Source organism: Lissotriton vulgaris, chromosome 2_2 (assembly GCF_964263255.1).
Source record: "Lissotriton vulgaris chromosome 2_2, aLisVul1.2, whole genome shotgun sequence".
NCBI classification, from domain to species: domain Eukaryota; kingdom Metazoa; phylum Chordata; class Amphibia; order Caudata; family Salamandridae; genus Lissotriton; species Lissotriton vulgaris.
The window spans coordinates 199,711,826-199,735,241 of NC_141688.1; the positions used below are offsets into that span (position 1 = coordinate 199,711,826).

At 40.6% G+C, this 23,416-nt stretch overlaps 1 protein-coding gene across 2 annotated transcripts in view; it reads left to right on the forward strand.

Moving 5' to 3' along the window:
* Positions 1 to 23,416, forward strand: part of TRAF6 (TNF receptor associated factor 6) — a 185,252-nt gene that overhangs the window by 94,537 nt on the left and 67,299 nt on the right. For both annotated transcript variants that reach the window (XM_086959529.1, XM_086959531.1), the window contains one exon: positions 13,300 to 13,636. In XM_086959529.1, coding sequence (XP_086815655.1) covers positions 13,347 to 13,636 — 290 coding nt within the window. In that variant the 5' untranslated portion in view covers positions 13,300 to 13,346. The remainder of the gene's footprint in view (positions 1 to 13,299; positions 13,637 to 23,416) is intronic.

A 23,416-nucleotide genomic window follows, 5' to 3' on the forward strand; every position in this document is an offset into this window, starting at 1 on the left:
TATATTTATTGCTACATTCACATTTTTATCCTCAATATTCTCATCATCAAACATATCATATTTTGATTTTTCATGTTCCATTTTCTCTTTTTGTTTATAAGCAATTCTTCTTTCCTCAACCATGCCTGAAGAAGTTTTCTCTTCAACTCTCGTTTTACATGTTAAATTATGAGCAAAAGCATATTCATGTGTTAATTCATCTACTTCTAGGCAATATTCTCCCATCACCTCTGCATGCTTTCCCTTATTCAATTTATTGTCAATCTTTAACTTTGCAAATATTTCATCCACATTGGAATGTTGATAGTCCAGCTTTCCAGTTTTATAAAACAAGCTTGCAATTACACTACAAGTTACTCCATATGTAAGAGGAGGATGGTGATAGGTCACCCCTTCTGACACTGATGGTGTTAACTTTACACACACATAGCATCTACATTCATAATTTTAATATATTTAAGCAGTAATTTCGAAAAACAGTTTTTACTATAATCACTAAAAGATCTATCTTGATGCAATTCTGGATTGTATACATGAGTCTCAGGTACCTTTTCTTTCTCAACTTGCTTGCTTGAGCTTGCATTCGGTTTTAATTTTGTCAAATTAGTTTGAAAAGGGATCACAATAGCTAATATTGTCCATATTACTACTAACAAACTCATACAAATAGTAAAACACCTACACCATTTTCTAAAAATAGAACATTTCGTACGATGGTTATTCATTGCCATTTTCCCTAACAACGTTTCTGCGACCTTATGTCACCTACAAGTTTCACACTACTCAGCACTCTAACAAATTTTCTTCGACCTTGTCAGTTCTATTCTAAACCTAAGTTATATTTAAATTTTCTAACAAGTTTCCTTGTCAACTCTGACCCTTTCTATATTTACAAATCCGTCTCACAGGACTTCAGGCTTTTTACTTTGATATCATATACTTTGAGCACCTAAAATTGTATTTCTTAACCAACCTTTTTACTCACTTTTCCCAATTGACTTTAGGTTGTACAGATTTTCTTGACTACTATTTACTACAACAATTGGTGGCAGGACAATGTATGTCCACTTAGGTGATTTGTACTTCTGATTTGGACGTCGCACTCTTTTTGGCCTTTGAATAGTCTCTATTTTCTTTCCCAGTGTTTCTTTTTGACTGGTAATCTTGTTCACTTGATATTCTGCTGTATTCACTATATTGAATCTCAATCCTCCAGCAACTTTAGGCCAGTTGTCTCATTTGCAGACTTTCTTAGTCTTCGGCTCTGTTATATTATGCTCCACGCTCCAAGCGCTTTTTCTTAATGGAGACTCGTCTGCACTTTCATCAGTTTCACTTTCAGTGTCTTCTACTGTATCATTAATTATGATTTTCACAATGTGTTGATCTTCATTAGGTTTAGTTTTCTCTAATGTCACTCTGTTAGGAACACCTTCATAACTGGTACTTGGAATCTCATTTTCATCATGAGTTACTTCCTCTTCCCCTGTTTTAGGATTTTCGTTCCTGCTTCCAGAGTCTTCAGTTTGTGGTTCAGTTTTCTCCTCTTCAGCAACTTTCTTTTCACTTTCTGTTGCGTCTTTACTGGTGCTTACTTTTACCGATTCTCGATCTTCAAGTTGACCTTCTGAATCTGGTACTTCAACAATCTCCCTGTCACCTTCACCTTCAGACGCAGAACTGGCTTCCGATACTTCCAGATATCGACGTTCTTGTCGATCTTCAGAATCTGGATCCTTGTCTGGTTCCCCTTCAGAATCAGAGTCAGTTGTACATTCACCGTCGTATGGGTATTCAGGTTCTGGCACAAAGATTGTGTGACTCGCATGAACCCACCTCTTCAGTCCAGCACACTTGACTGCAGTAGTACTGACCAAGATAACTTGACGTGGTCTTTGCCACCTTGGTACCAAACAATTCCTCCTACGGTGAACTTTCACTCTTACCCAGTCCCCAGGGACTAAGTCATGAGCTGGATTTTTCTCTTTGAAATTTTCTTCAGTTCCCACCTGGTGGAGCACAGAAGTTACCACATAAGATAGATTCTTGCAGTAATCCAGTATGATGTCATCATTAATGGCTAACAGCTTATTAACTGGTACATAAGCCTGTCTCATCACCCTCCCCATCAAAAAGGGCTTAATCCAGTTTTTCTGTCTGGTATGCTCCTCAATGTCATCAAAACAAGCGGCAATGCGTCTGGCCATTTCATTCCTGTTGCCAAACACATTTTTGCAATTCTATTCTTAACTGTTCCATTCACTTGCTCAAGTACCCCTGAAGCCTCAGGTCTATATGCGCAATGCAGTTTCTGGCGAATATCCAGAGCTTCGCAGATCATCTGCAGAAGTTCATTCTGGAAATGCAGGCCTCTGTCCGATTCATTTGTGACCGGAAACCCGAACCGTGGTATTATCTCACATAAGAACAGTTTTGCAACAGTAATTCCATCATTTCTCCGTGTAGGAAAAGCTTCAATCCATCGTGAAAACAAACAGATTATCACAAGAACATATTGGAGTCTGTTACATGGAGGTAGCTCAATTAAATCCATCTGAAGGCTTGTGAATGGGCCACCCTCCCGTCCTAGGGTTCCCAGACTTACAACAGTTTTTCTGTTTGAGTTAAATTGTTGGCATACTAAACACCTTTGGCACAAACTTTCAGCAATCATTCTAAATTTGGGATTATACCAAGTCTGTCTAAAAAGACGAATCATGGCATCTCTTCCAATATGGGCCTGACCATGGTACATTCGGGCCATATCTGAAATCATGCTATCGGGCATTACTGGTCTTTCATCTTTGTAAACCCAAATTTCATCTTCTTCCCTCTGTCTACATCCTGATTTTATCCAGATATCTTTCTCCTCTGTTCCTGCCTCTTCTTGCATCTGCTTCACTTCCTGCCAGGTCTCAACTACAGTGGGTAGCAACAAAGGACTTTGAACATGTTCTTCAGCTTTTCCCCGATTTATTGAAATTTGGTTTTTAGCACAGTGCTTGGCAATTGAATCTGCGTAGTAGTTCCCTCGGGTTATATAATCATCACCTTTTTTAAGGCAGAATGTTTTACCACAGCCAGTTTCTTAGGTAATTGAATCACATTTATCAATGTCTTCACGAATTCTGCATTCCGTATAGGTGTTCCTGCTGAGATCAAATAACCTCTTTGGGACCAGAGCTGCCCATAATCATAAACAACTCCTTAACCATATTGACTATCTGTCACTATGGTTACTCTCACCTCTTTTCCCAATTCACATGCTCATATCAAAGCAATCAATTCCGCTATCTGAGCAGAATGAATTCTTTTCAGACAAGATGCTTCCAACGCTTCTGCTACTGTACAAACCGCATATGCAGCACTTAGAACACCACTCTCTGTTCTTAAACATGATCCATCCACAAACATTACATAATCTGATTCACTCAATGGCTCATCCTTAATATCAGGGCGAGGTTTGGTACAGTAATTCCAAAACGTCTAAACACTTGTGATCAAGCTCACCTTTCACTTCTGCTTCAATGGTTTCAGGTAACAATGTAGATGGGTTTACATTCACACATCTTGCAATTGTCACATTTTCAGCCCCTAAAATCACTTTCTAATAATGTGTCAATCTGCTGTTAGTCATGTACTGTGTTTTCGCTCTTGTGAGGAGAATCTCTACTGAATGAGGTACATACACCCTCACAGGAAATCCCATCACAATTCCTTCACTTTGTTCCAGACTAACACTTGTTGCTTCTACTGCTTTCAGACATCCTGGCAAAGCTTTTGCAACAGGGTCCAAAACAGCTGAGAAATACGCAATCGGTTTTCTCATTCTCCCATGGCTTTGGATCAATACTGACAAAGCACACCCTTCCCGCTCACTGCAGTACAGTTCAAACTCTTTTTCATAATCAGGCATTCCTAATGCTGGTGCTTCACACAGTTTGTTTTTTTAATTGCTCAAATGCTTCCATCTCTGTCTTGGTCAGAACAATTAGGTCTCTGATATCTGCCTTAGTCAGTCTCTGCAATGGTTTTGTAATTTATGAAAATCCACTTATCCACTGTCTGCAATAGCCTACCATTCCTAGGAACATTCTCACCTGTCTTTGAGTTTTGGTGGTTGCATTCCTTGTATCATTTTAATTCTTTCAATGGTAACTAGTCTGATTCCTTTAGCAATCTTGTGCCCTAAATATTGTACCTCTTTCTGACAAAACTGTAATTTCGATGGAGACACTTTATGTCCCTCTTCAGCCAAATGATTCAACAATGCCATTGCATCAGCTACACAGGCATCCTTTGTTTTTGATGCTACCAGTAGGTCATCAATATACTGCACCAACACAGACTCTGCAGGCATGTTCAAAGTTTCTAATGATTTGTTCAACAACTAGTTAAAAATTGAAGGACTTTCAGTGTACCCTTGCGGAATTCTACACCATGCTAAAATACGATTTTGGAATCGAAATGCAAAAATTGGCTGACTTTCTGGATGCAATGGACCAGTAAAGAAAGCATTGCACAGATCTATCACTGTGTACCACTCTGCGTCATGAGGAATCTGATACAAAATCACTGCTGGATTTGGAACAATCGGACAAAGTGGAACAACAATCTTATTGATTTTTCTCAAATCCTGCACAATCTTGAATGTTCAGTTTTTCAGTCCCATAATCGGTGAATTACATGGACTGCTCTTAATTTCTCTCAAAATTCGCAGCTCAATCATTTTGTCAATTACTGGAGTAATTCCTTCGATCACTTCTGCAGTCATTTTGTATTTTGGTGTATTCGGATAGCTAGCACCTTCTTTTATGGTCACTTTCACAGGATCAAACCCTTTCATCAAACCTATATCCTTTCCAGTGAAATCCCACACACTTTCCTTTACTGCCTCTTTTAGTTCATTAGGAATTTTCTCTTAATCAAACACAGGAAACAATTTATCCTGTTCTGCCTCAATCATGAGCATTGTCAATTTATACAAACTCTCTTCATCTGGAGTCTGCAATTCTATGCCATCTGGTGAACAATATATGGCACAGTTCATCTTACACAATATATCTCTTCCCAACAGATTAACAGGACTACTGTCGCACACCACAAACCGATGCATATCCTTATATGTCCCAATCTCTATTTCAACTGGTTTTGTCAAGGCAGTATTTATTTGTCTGTTGGCTACACCTATAACCTGGATCGTTTCACCCGAGAGAGGAAGATTTTGAATTTCCACGGATCTAACAGTAGAACGGGTAGCATCAGTGTCCACTAGAAAATTTATTTCCACATCATTCACCTTTCCGCTCACAAATGGACCTGACTGTTCTACCTCAAGAGTGGCTCCAAGCATACACTCTTCTTCCTTCCTCAGGCACCGTCAGACACTTTCATCCGGCTCACTGCCATTCTCTTCTTGCAACCAATATTGCGGACACTCATTTACTGTTTGCGGTCTTTTTACTTCCTCACCTCCGCTGAATCCTGTCTCTGCACTGTACTTATGCTGATTTCCACTATTTGGCAGTGGTGGTTGTGGCACCTGACTTTGCTGATTTGCCATCTGCTGTTGCTGTGACTGCTGCTGATTTACCTCAAACTGCACCTGTGGATTGAATGATGTATGTTCCCCATTAACTCTAGGTGGACATTTACACTCTCGTTTCTAATGCCCTACCTTGCCGCAATTAAAACATTGTGTTTTCTTTTTCATTTCATCAATGTAGCCCACCAATTTAGGTTTGCCTCTAAACCCACTCTGATCCCCTGCATTCTTGTTCTCCATCTGCGCCACTTGTTGTTCTGCCTCTTTCACTTGTGACCACATAGCTTTCTCTTTTAATTTCATTTGTGTCGCCTCAATCTCTTCACTACAATATTTTGCTCGCCTCAATACCTTGTCTACAGAACTCGATTGCCAATTCATCATGCTATGTCTAATCATATCTGAAATTTCTGGCCTTAATCCATATATAAATCTATACACAAAATGGCTTGTATCTTTCTCACTTAATTCCTCATAACCACTATACTGTTTGAAAACCAACAACAACCTTTCATAAAAAGAATGCACAGTTTGTTTCGGCTCCTGAGTGGTCCTGTCTATATTCAATCAATCAGTTTCTTTTGGAGGTATTTTGTTTTTCAACCACACTATCACTTGTTCATACTTTCTCATCACATCCGGTGATGTAGCTCCTGTCTTTGGATCCCTAGGATACTCCTCCCTTGGCCAATCCACAGATATTTTACATTCTGTCCACAAATCTGCTGGCACCACTATGTCAAAAAATCCTTCTAAATCAATCCACAATACCTTTGACACCTTTACAAATCTGTCAACTTGTCGGTACCATTCTACTGGTTTTTCTCTTAATCTATGGAAATCATTTGTAAATGACAATATATCTTGTCTGCTCCAAGGAACATGTACATATCCTCCTCCAGGAACTTCTCTCATAGGGAATTCAGTTACCTCTGTTTCTTTTTCTCTAACTGGAAAAGCTAACGTTGATTTATCACTATTCTCCTCTTTCTTCTTTGCCCATTTGACTCGCCATTTGCCTACATCACCCCATTTTGGCAAAAGTACAATTAAATCTTTTATCTGAAGTAATCTTCCAGCAGTATTCATGTTCTCAATGTCTCTTTCTGCAAAATCCACTCTATAGGTTTTCTGAAATGATTTTATTTTTGCAAACTCTATTCCATATTCACTTGCCACTTCTTCCAATTGATCATACATTGTTTTAGCTCTCCATGTTATACTTTTACAACAAAAAAAATGAGCTCATCATCCTGGTAATTCTTTAACCTATCTGTCCCATTTGTTCCAATGATTAATTCCTCAAATATCTACTTTTAGTTTGGCCACATCCAGAACTTTTGATTCCTGCTCTTTTAATTTTAGTGTTTTAATCCATTCACTCAAATCTCTGTCTGTTGGATCTCTGGGCGTTTGTGTTAAATCTATTTTGTCTATACTTCTTTCTGGAGTTGCAGATTCAGATTCTGCTCCTGTCGGGAATGCGCATGTCAAACTTTTATTAAAAGTTAATTCTGGTGGATTTACACTTGTATTCTGTCTTATCTCTGATAAATCTGGATAAGTACTCTCTCTCGCTCTCTGCAAACTTTGTTGTAATGGGATTGTTAATCTTGGTTCTCTTATTTTCTGATCATCAAATACTGGTATCACAGGTTCTATCGTTACTGGAACAGTTAAAGCTTCCATATTTCTCGTTAAATTCTGAACGAACTCATGTGCTGATCGTTCGTATTCGGACATACTTGGCTGCCCATTTTTTGTCTTTCTGGACTCAAAACAATCCAGTGTAAATCATTACTTCGTACAGGTGTAATTCTAGCTTCTCCTATCGGTGTACTAGGGACATATCTTTTTTCTACTCTTTCAGGAAAATCTCTAAAATTTGATGGCTGTTCTGGTGTTACATTAACTTTTTCTTCTATCATTGGGGCATTCGGAGTAGTCCGTAAATGACTTTGTTGATATGGTGACGGTCTTCTATTTAATATTTCCTCTGATACAGCATCCTCTGATTCACTGTCACCATAGCCTTGATTCCCTGAATCAAATTCCTTCTTTTCTCTGCACTTTTTCGTCCCTCATATTCTTCTACTACTCTGACTGGATACATGCCATCGTACATATTACTGTCTCTCCATCTGCACATTCTAGTCTCATAAGTCTCTCTCCACAAACCTTTACCTCTACCTCTTGGTCTAAGATGCCTACTCAATCTTTCACTTTCCATTTCATGCATCTCATCTTCCCACTCAACCAATGCTTCAAACTGAGTTGGTCTAGGTCTCGGTTCAACTTTCATCATTTTGTCTTTCAAATTCCTCAAAATTGCCACATCAAACGATCCTCTGTCCGGAAAGGCTAACACACCATCATCCTTGGTATACTGTATCCAATTATGCAACCAAACACACGTATGATATCCATATTTCGACAACATGTAAGAAGCAGGTGTTTTTGGCGAAGGAAGTATTTTTCCCTCTCTTGTAACTACCTCCTTATCTTTTACAAACGCATTTTTCAGTTTTTTAAACCATGAAGGTTTCTTCTTGTCATCGTCATAATAATAATATGACATTTTCGGAAACTTTCCCTTCTCTCAAAAGATTGCGCACTATTCTGTTGCTGATTCCGTAACACCAACCTATCACAGCGCGGTTCACAGCACGGTTCACACTAATGCACCAGTAAAAACACGATGCGTCACTATAGTGCTTAACCAATAGCTACTGCTGCTTTCTGTGATGAACCAATCATCTCCTACTCTGACTTGGTCACGCGGACTAATCCCAGCGCGACACTGTTGACGTCACCAGTGCTCCGGCTTCTGCAGCGCCGACTGACCCCTCCCTTACAGGGTTTTTTCACAAAGCCGTATTTACAAGATATTTTACAAAAATCAGTTAGTAACTTACACAAAACAATTCCACTAATCTGTTTCGCTAATAAAGTGACAGAATTTTCAATCGCACAAGTATTCTATAACCGGAGTAGACAACGCTTATGTCCTCAGAATTTTTAGACTCGCCTAAAAAGCAACACTGCTGGTTTTACCCTTCTATCCGGCAATAACGATCTCGCTTCTCTAGAAAAGCACATACAGAGATCTTTTTCACTTCCTTAGAGACAATCCCAGAGTTTTGCTTGAACTCGTATTGCAATTACGTTTACACACGTTCATACAGAAAACTCTATTCATATATACATAAACTCTGTGTTACCAGTAGGCAGCGCGTCCACTAACCCACCACAGAATTCCTCTATTGTTAGCAGAAGAGAGACGCCACTCCCTTTGCCCTTCAATCAAGCTCGGGTTAAGACCTATTACTCTCCCAGCAGTAAGTTTTAGTCAGGAAGCACGGAATGATCCCTATACTTGAAGGCGGAAATTTCATAGACTGTCCTCACTATACATTTATCCTTTCACACCTAAAGTCCCTAAACTGTGATCTACGCCGATACCAGCGCAGTATATGACAATACTACTCTTTGAAGCATACTAATGCACTGTGCGACTACCTTGCCACACTTCCTCCACCTGCAGATGGAGGCACTGGCTTCACCCTACTCTATGAAGCCTATTCAAGACCACATTTAACGCAATACGAACTCAACAGATGTTAGTCATAAATCTGTACATCAAACTATATATATATATATAGCACCTTATACATAATCCTAGCTAATTTCCTTAGCAACCACTACTCTGCTACCAAGCTAATACTGCTACAGCGCGGTTCCAGAAATTATTTCTAATCATTACTCACCATTTCCCTGAAACCTTTAAACACTCAAAACATGCACCAGTGGGGTCCATAACACTGCACATTTACCCTGTTCACTTACACTTGGTTTCAAGGCTTCTGGTGAATCACAATGGAGAAATGCTGTAACATTTGGTGGAGCATCTAAAACCTATTTATTAGTTATACTAAAAGTTCAAAACAATTTTACCATGGTTTTATATTAAACACTTCTATTCAGACACACCACCATAATGGCAATGGATCTGCTAGGACGAAAATTAGGCGTAGGAAGAAACAAAGACCAGCTTTTAATTCTTCATTAATCTAATTTTTATTCAAAGCAAACTTTTAGTATGTCCGACATTATGCATTTATTTATTCTTTATTCAATAATTCTTAGACTTTATTTCAAAATATGATCATTTTATTAAGAGCTCAGAAAATCGCTTCATTATAGAAATTGGTTTTAGCAAAGAACAGATCGTTCCAAAGTCAGTCTCTCCTAACATCCCTGACTAACACCCTCATCTTATCCTAACGGTCCTGCAAAGCAAACAAATAAGAATTTCATAAAAGTTCTTACATCCAGGAATTGGTCAGCAACCGGGCAGCATCTCCGATAGAAATGGAAAAAGCGACCCCAACCTTACAAGTCCAGGGGTTTTTATATCCTAATTCTCAATTTAATCTATCTAGAAAAGTAACTAACATCACCATCTTGTGTTCAGATTGGATAAATCCGGGGGCATGTGCACTTCCTTACCATTACAGCATTTGTTATTCGCATGATTCAGCTAATTTAATAAGTGTCCATTGTTTAGGCAGTCCATGGCCTAGGCACATTGCATTTTAGCAACATTGCCCTTCTTTCCCATGGCTTGGTTATGCTTTTATTCATGCTTGGCACTCATCCTAGGTTTGCGGATACTGAATCCTTGAACTTCTCCCTCAAGCACAGTCAGCTCACTTGCGTTGGCAGAAATCTTTGGCGCGCCTGCGCAGACCAGTACCCACTCGCAGTAGCTCAGAGCAGCCCTTTTCTCACTAGGCCTCACAGGCCACATTCAGAACTATCATAGAAACAAACAGAAATCCATGTTAATTTTAATAATGATACCCATTCTGTTTACCTCCCCCCATGCTAATGTTTCCCATTATTCGTTACCTAGCAAAATGCCACACACATGCGTTTTATACTTACATAATCGACCCTCTCCTTTCACAAAACATATACAAAAGCACATTTAAATAGCATTTTGTTTATATCAAAGCTATGCATTAGTCCACAACACAACAACAATACATATTAGCTAGTATTATTGCAACATATAAGCAGAATTAATATTTCCAGTGTGTAATTTAAAACAAAAATAAAAATAACGCGTGCATCTTATTCTATGGTAGATTAATTTCACAAAACATGCAATTAGTAAACATTATAGTTATGGGACATTGATTTCATGAGGGGTACACAAACTTTTGTGTTTGCCACCTCGCTCCATCAGCACAATACATGATGCAGCCATAGGAGACCCCTGGTGTACCTATGTCCTGAGCACCTTAGTACCATACACTAGGGATGTATTAGGGTACACCAGTTGCCAATTGTTGAGGTACAAAATGACTTACCAAAGTCATTTTGGGAGAAAGAGGACAGATTCTGGGGCCCTGATTGGCAGGATTCCAGCAGACTAACTCAAAAATGCAGTGAGACCAGGCAAAAAAATGGGGTAACCATGAAAGCAGATCCTACTTTCCTACTTTGGTGCCATCCTTTCTATGCAGGGTAGTCCTCCCTGTGTAACGTGTTACAGGGCTCGACAAAACCACTCGCCCGCTCGCAATGACTTGCTGTCATTCCGCAAAAAACTGAAGACTTTACTATTCACCCAAGCCTCCGAGCTCTAATGTGTCACGTCACCTGTCCCTTTGATTCTTACCCCCAGCGCTTGGACGCCCCCGGGCAGCAACCGCGCTTAATAAATCTATTTCCATTTCCATTCCATTCCATTTCCATTTGCGAGGGAGAATTGATGAAGACGAGCTATTTTTAGGTCCTACTTGCCCTTTCTGGCGAGTAGGAAGACAAACTAACTTTTGTCCTCTGTCTTTGAAAACGGAGCAATAGTGTCAAGATAACAAGATTTAAAAGCATGTTTATTGCTCACAAAGGGAATGAGCAATAGAGATGCCTTTAAATCTTGATAACCTGTCACTTTTGCTCCGTTTTCAGAGACGGAGGTCTAATAGGTTGCAGTTGACTAGTACCATTTTCGGATTTGTCGAACCCTGATTTTACCTTTAGAGGGAATAATCCTGCCTCTTGCAGCTGGTCCAGTCTAAGTGTTAAGCGTATTCACTACTAACCTGCATGGCTGAAATTGTCAACTGCCCAGACCTCAGTGTTTATTACTGTGTATATCCTTTGTAGATATGAACATAATCAGGCAGTGCTAAACTTGGAAAGGGAGTTTGGGCAGGATAGTGGGGACTGTGGAGGTGGGGGATTTCCTAAAAATAAAGACTGTCGCTTTATTTTTGCCCTCTCAAGTTGGGGGTCCACTCTTTTCCAAATACTGAGCAGTATTACCTACTGGAGGTAGTTAGTAGCCTTGGTTACCTTTAAATACAATTTGCCATAGGTACCTTAACTAATGAAAGAAGAGGAGTAGGAGCACCTCACATGAATGTTTAAGATGTTTCGAAAATTGAATATAAAATAGGATAGATTTAGAGCTCCAAATTAATTATGTGATCTGGGAGAGGGTTGTGGCACATATTGCACCTGTCTCTAGAAATGCAAGGTTCAAATCTATTAATTGATTTATCCTGCATAGAGCTTATCTAACACCTGGCAGGATCGACAAGTTCTATGTGACTCCTGCTGCAAAGTGCCCTAAATGTGGGGAGTTAGTGGCACAGTTGTTTCATATGATATTGTCTTGCCCTTCATTTATGGCATCTGGAAGGAAGTAATAGATTATATTAATGGAATTTCCTGGTGGGATATCCTTATACACATTTGGTCTGCCTCCTAGGGCGATACTCACGTCCCAAATATAAGAAAACTACTGCTAGAGTTACTGACGTAGGATTGATTCTGGCAAGGCGAGAATTGACTAATCACTGGAAATAGTCTGTGATCCTCAATCTGCTAAAAGGCGTAAAGAAATGATTAAATGGGCATGTCTGGAGAGTGCTGTATTGTTTTGTAAGATAAAGAGGGGGCAAGGAAAAATTGAAAGCATGGGACCGCTTGATGGGTTTTATGTTGGCCCCGGAAGCAGATATAGATTTGTGGAATGGCTCTCGAGTCCTTGTGGGGAAAATAAGGGAAATGTAGTTTAATTCAGATATACAGGGTAATATTAAGTACTAATGTGGTACACTTGTTTGTGGAATATATTAGCACTTTATTTATGACTCCTTTGCTTGACATGGGGTGACTGTGGGAGGGGGAGATTGATATTGTAGTTTTATTGATGTATTTTTAGTGGACCTAAGATGCACCTGAAATTTTCAGTTATTGAACTTTGCTTGAACGTTTGTGGATGCTTGTTATATGAGAAATATTCATTATTACTTTTTAAATGTATGTAATTATCTGGACATTTCTCTTTTTAAGATCTATCTTTTAATCTATTTATCATGACTATCTGTGATTGCTCCTTTTTAAATCTATTTATTGAATACTATTGTAGTGCACTTTATTTTGTATCTGTATTATATACTTGTCAATATTGCACTAAGGTCTTTTTAAAGAAACAAATAAAAATGATTTAAAACTGAAAGATGTTTTGAAATGGGAGGAAAGGCGAGTAAGGAGAGTTGATCAGGTATTTTCCTAGACTAGTCAATGATTAAAGCATGATCAAATCGTATTGCAACACCTATGCTATCCTCTGCTAGTTTAAAAATATATATATAGTTTTTGGCCCTTTATATAAATAAGTAGAGGTTGCAGAATGTGATTGCTGACCCCGTTATCAAATATTTATTTTTTTGCAGCGACAGCAGCACCGGCAGGAATGGTCATTGCAGCCTAAGACGTCATCATGAGTCTCTTACAATCAGACAGCGAGGTGTGCAACTACGACGACGCGTGCTGCGGTGCCATGGCCAGCGCATGCAGTGCAAAAGAGGACAGCTTGGATCCAGGCTCCACACCTGGAGCAGGAAACCAGTCTGGCTCCTACACGGAAGAGATTCAAGGCTATGACGAGGACTTTGATCCCCCCTTGGAGAGCAAGTATGAGTGCCCAATCTGTCTAATGGCCCTCCGGGACCCAGTACAGACTCCATGTGGACACCGCTTCTGCAAAGAATGTATCCTGAAATCGATCAGGTGGGTAGCTGTGGCCTTGGCCAGTGAGACCTTCTGTTATTTCTATTCAGGATAGCTGAATCTCTGCAAGAGTTCTGGAGGTAAACTGTAATTATGTCTGAGTACAAGAGTTATAGGTTGCAATAGAATATGTGGTTTTTCGTGGCCCAAGAGGTCCATGATCCAAAGGAGTTAGTTTCAAGTGGTGGTTTATATATTTTTCTTTTTTTGTTACTAACAAAATGAACCACTATGGTGCCCTTTTTAAAAAGTGTAGTGGTGAGCATTGATCTGTTGAAATACCTTGTAAAGAGGCAATGTTTCTCAAGGACATATAACATCTTTAATGCAGGACGAAGCTCAGACAAGCAGGACAAAGGTCCATCGAGCAACTACTCTGCCTGTCCAGTTTCTATATGACCGTAGCACATTATGTCAAAGAGTTCTAAGCCCATTATTGAACAATGCATATACAACATTTTCCCCTTTACACAACCAAGAAAATTGTCACATCAATCGCCAATCCGTGCACATAAAACATAGAAAACAAATGCACAGTAGACCGAAAAGGTACGTGAGTTAACTTGAAAAAAACACTCAAAATCAGATCACAAAATCTTACCGGTTGCTTTGGTGAACTCTTTCGCCTCTGTGACCTCCACACTTGAGATACAGACTTATCCAAGAGTAAAGACCAACGGGGTTCAAAAGCGTTGTGGCTCAGGAAGAACAGACAATCTGTTCATGTTCCACCATTTACCATTATCCAGCTTGGGTGTGAAAACTAGGTCATGGCATTGGGAACAAAAACATGCAACCTCGCCCTCAAAGTCGCCCACTCTATTAAACAACCAGCGATCATGACTATCAACAAATTTTAGTTTGCACTTTTTTTTTTTGTCGGGACCTCCTTAATTTTATTCACAGGTATGGAAATTTTACCCACCAGGTTCTAGTCCTTTTAGATGAAGTCTATCTGCCCCGCAAAATTAAACAAGTGAAACATACATCCCAGCATTTAATGTGGTGGAAATGTCTCATAACAATTTCTTAAAAACAATCTAAACCATTGGCCGTTCAAAACTGCAAACTCTTCTTGCACGGTTCAACAAGCCCACTACTTCTGGGATGATACAACAAAGTCCTAATGTCTTTTGTTCCAAAGACGCAATAAATTCACTATAGGTAAACTAGCACCCATTTATACATGACATTTCCACCAGGAATTCCTTCTCTGGAGAATGTGATTAGAAACCTCCTGTTTTTGAAGTTCAAATCCTTCATTTCATCCTTTATACCATCCTAGTTGCCATGTAAAGATGTAGCGTCATTCCAGTACGTTTAGCTTCGTTATGGAAGAACAAAGCTGAGCACAGAGACACGTGGAGCAAATGCTCTACCTAACCATCCAGATTCTGCATGGCCTACAGACATTCTAACAGAAAGTCCCAGCACACCTACAGTTAATAAATAATGTGTGACTAGACTAAAAGCAGACACTTTTCCATTGGCATATCTTCTGATAGAATCAGTCAAGCCTGTTTTAGAAATATTTGAGAGATTCAGTGATGGAATTATACACTGTACTTATAAATAAAATATTTTGTATAGAATGTGGGTTTATTAGCCATTGGAACCTTACACTAGCCAGATGTAAGATAAATGTAAAGCCAGATGTATCACATGGCTACAAAACAATGCAGTCATCCTGATCTTGGCCAGTCGACAAAAGGCTCAGTTAAAGGGCTCATTCAGAGACACTATGGGTATTCAGAGTTGTAGTCAACTAAGACTTGTATCTTCGAATTACATCAAATCTTCTGGCAGTCGAGAGTCCTATTTTCACTGCGCCCCTGCTAGTGTCACCATTTGCTCTTATGCTTCTGCCTCCTATCCTCTGCATCTCCTATCACCAAAACCTAATATCTCGCATCTTTACCATTTTCTGTTCTTCCTTTCTGAGTTTCATAATTTATCTCTGTTCCCATGTTTTCTTCTCTTCCCACACACCCATTCAACTATACAAATGCAGCAAGTCACTGAACTGCCAAACTCGATTGTGCTGCCATTTTCTGCCTACTCTCCTGACCTCACTCCCTAAATTATTTGATGCTGTCTAGGACACATGACTCTCTGTACAAAAAAAGCCTCTGTAACTCTTCTCTCAATCAGTTAGTTTTTTTTTTTAAAGCACGCTACTCACCCGTGAGGGTCTCAAGGTGTTGGGGGGGAGTGCAGCTCTGGGTCAGCCGAAAAGCCAGGTCTTGAGGCTCTTTCTGAAGGTGTGCAGGGTGGAGGAGCGTCTGCTGTTGACGGGGAGCTCATTCCAGTCCCTGGCTGCGACGTAGGAGGAGGCTCTCCCCCCTTCTCTGGATCTGCGGATGCGTGTGGTCTGTGCTAGGGCGAGGTCAGCGAGTGGAGGTTTCTTTTGGGTACATGGAAAGAGACTCTTTCGTTGAGGTAATTGGGTCCGATGTTATGGAGGGATTTGTAGGCGTGGGTGAGTAGCTTTAAGGTTACTCTCTTCTTAACTGGGATCCAGTGGCAGTCTCGCAGGTGCTGGGTCATGTGCTCATGTCATGGGGTGCCGAGGACGAATCTGACTGCGGTGTTCTGGATGGTCTGGAGTTTGTGTAGCAGGGATTTGTTGATTCCAGCGTAGAGGGCATTACTGTAGTACAGTCTGCTGATTATGAGTGTGTGTGTGGCGGTCTCTCCGGCTTCTGGGGAGATCCACTTGAAGGTCTTGCGGAGGATGCGGAGGGAGTTGAAGTAGGCGGAGGCGACAGTGTTGATCTGGCAAGTCTTGGTGAGGGAGGAGTCTAGAATGAAGCTGAGGTTCCGGGCGTGGTCTGTCTAGGTTTCCAATCGCTTGGGGCCACCAGGTTTTGTCCCAAGCGGTGGGGGAGGGTCCAAGGACGAGGACCTCTCTCTTTTACCATGTATCCCCTTGACATTGAGTCTGATTTGGTTTTGCATGCACTATTGTCTGTGATTCTTCGTGACTACCAATCCATGCCTTCATCACATAAAATGAGGTGCACATTGACTCCCTTTGAACTGTCAGTGGTTGTTTGTTCTCTTTGGCTCCCCATCTTTATTACACAAGTAGAGAGGTTTAAATGTATAACAAACTTTTCTATTGAGGTTCTGTTTTTCTGAAATTGTTGTGTTGCGATGATAGGTTGCATCATTGGTGTAGTATTTTCAGGAATAGTAAATTTTAACAAATGCCATGAAAACATATATTGCACATGTAAGGCCTGATTCACAAAGTGCTTTTTAAAGTGCGTACAGTAGTACTACAGTAGCACTGCTTACTTGCTAGCAAATGCACCTAACTAATCCAGTAGTGTACCCCACCCACTCTCCTATCTTTTATATGGGGAGATCTGCACACAAGTGAGTATACTACTTAGTAGTAATGTGGATGGACCAGGGGAGTGGGTGGAAAATGGGGCGTACCTACTACTGAATAGTAAGGGTTTGTGGAGGGGTTTCGAAAGGGACGTGCATCCCCCCATAAAATAGTAAAACTCATTCCTGGTCTCAAACTGCATTTCTAAATCTACTGCAAAAAAAGTCTCAAAATAGTAGTAAATGTACTCCAGCGGCGAGATGTAGTCAGCCCAGCACTACACATGGCCAACCACTGGCACTTCCGTATTGTCCCATAGAAAATAATGGAAGTAGGGATTTCTAATAAAACCCATAGAAAATAATATTCAGTGCAATTACTAAATTAGTTAAAAGTACGTCGATGTAATTTGACGTTAACATTAAAAAAAAATACGTTTTATTTTACACGTTTTTTTATTTTACTTTAAATATTACAATTATTAAATTACCTTCAATTCAATCTATACATCAATTTCAATAATTAGTCATAAATAATAGATGCAATTTTTTGCTTTAGGTAGCAATGTTTTTTTTTATTTCAACCTCCGAAAAATTATTTTGATGTAATATATTTTTAAAAAATCGATTTTCTATCTAAATCTAATAATGCTGTAGCATTTCTTTTATTCTGTGGTTAAAATAAATTATTGCATATAAATATTTAATGTAAAATATAGTTTTTTAGGTCTCTCCTCCACAGCTCGCATGCGCTGCAGAGGAAAGAGACCTCTCTCCCCTCCCCTCCCCGTTGCTTTTCTGCCGTGCATGCGTCTCCTCCTACTGCCAGCAGACCTGCTGTGCTTGTTTTACATTGCGGAGGAGCTAGTTTTGGGTAGTTCACTGCATAACATAGGCGCCCTGCCCCCTCCCTCCTCTGCCTTGGTGCGTTCCAGAGGAAGCTTGCCAGGCCCCAGGAATACAGGAGCTGCCACCCTCGCCACCTCTGGTCCTTATTCAGGGAATGCTGCGTTTTAGGATTAAGGCTTTTCGTCCAAGAATTTCGCCCGCCTCTGTTGACTAACTGCTTTGTGCGCTTGTGAGGGAACATGGTATGAGTTTTTCGAGCTGCAAACAGCAGGCTTTGGTTCCTTTTTACGCAGGAAATTGCACCGGCCACCCTCCCCACTTTGCAGGAGGAGAGCGTCCCTTGCAGGGCCTATTAAAGTAGGCTTGCATTTTACGGTGCCTTATTTGTGACTGAGACCCGAGCAGAATTGACGGTTTCGCTCTCAGTTCGCTGGGGGGGGTATCACAGAGGCGACAAGCACTTTGTGCTCTCGGTGGCGCAGAGCTCGTCTTCAATTGCAGGATGAGGTGCAAGTCTGGGATGGTTGTAGGCCACGAAGCACGGCTGGGATCATAGAGGAATTTCGATTGAATTGTCATCCGCTGCAGCTCCTGACCCAGGCTGCAGCGATGGGTGCGTGACATGACATGGCATTCAGTGCCGGCGTCCGCAGCGAGAAAGAAGGGCTCGTGCACATGTTTGCTTTTCTCATTGGCAGGCGAAGCATACACATTCCAAAACTGCACACTGTATATCCAAAGAACATTTAAAGAGCTGCTATGCACTGGTGACAGTTGAAGGTGTAATAACGCTACGTTACTGGGTATTTACATAGCGCAGCGCCTATCAGTTTACGTGTATTGGCTCTCTGTGAGGGGCACGACTAATTTAAGCGGCGCATCCAGCGCAGGTTTTCCTTTGGTGCACTTTGGACCAGACCTGCCCTGGTGTGGGAGGGTAGTTTGCAGTGTGCGAGCTGCCCTCACAGATGTGACAACTCCAGGGCCCGATTGGCAGATACTTTTGGGTTACTAATGACGTGGTCCAGTGTTTTTCTGACTTGTCTGGGGCCGGGTCGTTCTAGAAACTAACCTAAAAGGCCTTGAACTTTTGACAACTACTCCACATAGCATAAGTTCCAGGTGTTGCATCTATGATCAGTAGTCGAGGGCAAAACCACTATTGTAAGCAGGGGCGCAGCGTGGTCAGTAAGACTGGAGGAGGTGGGGCAGTTCTTGACCGGGACTTAATTAAGGGCCAATGGAAAGGGAGAGGAGTGCGGATTGTGATGCCTACTTAAAAGACAGTATTTTGTAAAATAGCCATGTTTTAAGACCTTCAAAACAACAGTGTATGTGTGTTTTCGTCTGAGTGAGTATTTAAAAATCCCAAGTGAAAGCCGACAGATATCTCAACATATACAACTGAAAGCTGCTGTGCCCAACTATTTACTAAATAATGCATTTATTAGGCAGGCGTAACAGCCAAACACCCTCCTGAAGCTACGCAATTGATCCTAAGCCACAATCCTCTTTATCTTGGGCCTGGGAGGAGTGTCTTCACACAGTTACAAAACTTGAGTACACCCCGTAGGAAGCGTAGGTTGCAACAACAAATTAGATTATTTTCTCATCTCTCTGGATGAATTAATTCAGCTCAAACTCTTAGCTTGTTGCCTAAGGACCCAGTGGCCCGTTCAACACCAATTAAGAGGCGATAGGGTCAGAAGCATGAGGGTCTTCTAACTGGTTTTATACAGCACGGCTCCTAGTTGGAAGTGCGAAATGACACGGGTGCAAAACACATGCTTTTCAAGAGTTGCAATAATGTCTGCAAAGGTTTGTGTGTTGACTTGTTGGAGTTCTGCAGCCTATGCATCTTTAGAAAACGCAGCAGTGTTAATAAAATCATCATTAAAGCTCTAGTGTGTTATAGCCGAGTTTCCAATAAAGATGCGATTTACCATGACTTAAAGATGCAGAACCCATATTTGTCACAGGCCAAACGTTTTTTCAAAATCCAGCACTTATAATTATTTAACAAAATTAATTCTCTCTCAAATCTACTGCACTGTGTAGTATCTCCTTCTGGACAGTGTGCTGAAAGTCTTGTACTTTGTAAATTCAGCATTTTTCGTATGATCGCAGATTTGCCATAGATTTATACTGACTTGGGACCTAAACCAACACCCCCTCCTTGGGCGCAGGAATCCTGACTTGTTAGATAGCAAGCATTAGTATAGCCAATAGGTCTCGCCTTCGGGACCTTATAAGGGTTTAGCCATGCAACAGTTGATGTGATTGCACCAAGCATATTGTGCTGCATAACTAAATACTTATTAGGTCCCGAAAGCGAGAACTATTGGCTATGCCAATGCTTTTTTATTTTGGTTCAATGATTTCTTTTTCCTTTTTCCTGTTCTTTACCATGGGGAGATCTCCTCCTCTGTCGGTTTTAAATTTGCATGAGTTAATATTCTGCAGTTGTCAACTTGAACTCGTTTATATGGATTAGGGCAATAAATTGTGGCAATACACCCTAGTGAAATAGTTAATCATCTAAGATTTCCACTTAAGACTGCACAACTCACTTGATTTAGGGTTGCATAGCAGTCACTGTAGCCACAGCAATAGTGCGTTGTCCATTTTAAAAAAGGTCTACTTATGAGTGAAAATCTTTTGCTCTTCTAACTGTGCAAAAAACAACTTGGCATACATTTCCCCATATCATCAATTAAAGGTATTAACCTATTATATTTAGCATTTAAATTACCCATAACACCATTGTAGTATTAATGTGTAGGAACTGCCTGCACTATTCACACCACTATGCTCTGAAATGCATTCAAATGTAAATATGTATATGCAACTTTAAAATGTTCCAAACATGTTTTAATGTGTTATTCGTTTGGGTCGGAGGAGAGGAGAAGTTGAACAGGCTGTGGCAGTTTATCACCTTCAAGGTGTCCTGCCACCCCTGAAATACTAAGCCAGTGGTGTGGGAATGCCATGTGAAGAAGGTCCACTATATAGAAAGTGTAGTGGCTGTTAGTTTCCCACGGGTTACCACTCACCTGCATATGTGCAATCAGTATGTTGACTATGTATCCAGTCATTGATGACTGACTGCAAAGTACAGCAGTAGGATAATATGTGGACCATATTCACACGCGTCAATTGAGGATTTATTGTAGCTGCTCATCACCACTATAGGGAAGCCTCCATCCCACTGAAATGTTATCATCAAAGAATGAAATCATGTTAAAAAAATAAAAATAGTCTTGGAGATAATTGTAGAGGGTAGGGTAGTTCTGAGGCTTTTATAGAGTACTGGGAAGGGATACCCTTTTCATTATGGCAATACACCCCAAAGTGACAATGGGGAGCAGAGACCAGTTTGACAGATCTTTCTTAAAGCTATCCACTAAAGGGGCCATATTGATCTCCCTGTTTTTGATCTCTTCTCTTAAGCTATGCATCCCTAGTTATGTGAAGCCTTTGGTCATAGTAGTCACTTCTGATCCTGGCTGGCGTACGTCACCTCTCACCAGATACATCATAGAGTTAGATCTATTGACTTCAAGTCCATAAAAATTACTATATATACATAGTTTCTGTAGTGAGGTAGATAAATTAGTCATCTGCTTAGAGCAAAACTCTGTCTGTCTTCTGGTTCATCTGTCCATTTATTTGCTCATTCTTTCAACCATTGCAACCAACTGAGGAAAGGCTGAACGGCTGAATTTTGCCTTAATACGCTGCTGTTTTGTCATTTCTAAACCTTGTAAATAACGGGGTTGTTACTACAATTTAAGAATACTCCAATTATTAACTCTGAAAGACGAATCGTAGATTTTTGATTACCAGATTGGAACTCTTGACCTGAAGGTCATTCACAGATGTTGGCAGAGAGAGCTTAACTCACTGGGCTAGCAGAAGAACTTAAGTATAGGCCACTCTTCTAGTCACTGATTTCTTTAACTGCAGATGTTTCATGGAGCTTAGCCTGCACATTCATGGCCAGTGTGCCTCACAAACTTAAAATATGTAATGTCATACAGGTAATTCTATAGACTCATGTGGTGCTGTCTCAGTAGTGAGTGTTCTTGTTAAAAGCACTTTTTAAATACTCTGCGTATTTTGCATCTATCTGATTGCCACACTACAATGCACATGCATCACTGTTCATCCACGCCCGTGGTCTGCCTGTAGTTCAAGCACAACCCACACCACAGAGCCATTTAAAGACTGGTGTACCTCACTGTTTGGCAATGTAAACAACTTCATGTTTCTGCCTTCAAAATAGGGTAACTCTCTACAAGATGAAGTTGTGCACTGAGCTGAAGAAAGCAACACTCTGACAATGTCTTGTCCAAACCCGCTGTACTATTGTGTGCTTTCTCAACCAGACATCTTAATCATAATCACTGCTCAGACCCTCTGCACTAATACCTTTCCCAAAATCATGTCTGATGCCTTCCTTCACATTGTGGTTTGTATAATTTCTGTGTAGTGACTTCTCATACAGTGGTTATTTGACCCCCCACATGACATGTGTGTCACTTGGCTGCCTCTTAGGACCACTCTATATAAATACCTGGAATAGGGGCATTGAAACTTAACTATTCTCAAGCCTTAGGTAATCCTTGTACGCCAGGTTTCATTTTCCCGTCTAATACGCCCCAGTCATATTTTCAATTTAACTCCATGTTTCAAATGATGGTGATGGTAAACTTACTCAGGGACATGATCTGGCCACTTGTTGTGATTCACCAAAATAGTCACAAACAACAGAGGCCATCCGACTCTTCTTGTCGCTCATGTCCCTGCCTGCTGCTACCCTATAGGTTCTACCACTGCCTTTCCTCTCTACTTTGATGGCCCACCTACCCAGGGGCTCACTTCTCATAAATGTACATATCATATATCTGTCCTACATAAAATGTGCCACTACATAAACACAAAGAACAGGAGATGAGGCCTGGCACTCCATATTTACAATTACATTTTACTAGCAATTTCTCTTTCAGCCTTTACTCATGCTGTCTTTATTGATTGTACCATGGAGGCAAATTGATAAACCACATGTTTCGCTGCTGTGTTTAATGCTTATTGCATTGCATATTAAAGGCAGTTTGACACTAGCGACCACTATAGTGACTTAGGGATGAGCTGCATGCACCTCTGATGGGTGACAGTTATGCATTCGTTCTTGATCACTTTGTTTGGATTTATATCTAAATTTGAGTCCTGGCAAAATGGCGGCTATAGAGATTTCGGCCCACTATAAAGAGAACAACAAATCAAGCCGAGCACAGGAACTGGCAGTGTAAATCTATCAACGGGTGTGCCTCCTGCATTCGTCATTCCTGCCGTGGCACATAGTCGTGTCGGTGATGGGAGAGATAGGTTTAACTCTGTACTCATTGTAGCCTTTACTGAAATGTTGAGATTTGTAGTACGGTCATACTATTGTGAAACCTAGCAAGCGTGGCTTGCTGCTTGTTTATCACAGAAAAGGTGGTTGTTGGTGAGGTTCACTATTCATCCATTGTTTCCAGTCCACTTCTCTATGTTTCAGTTAACTTGCACAAGGTATTTCATACAAGCTACATC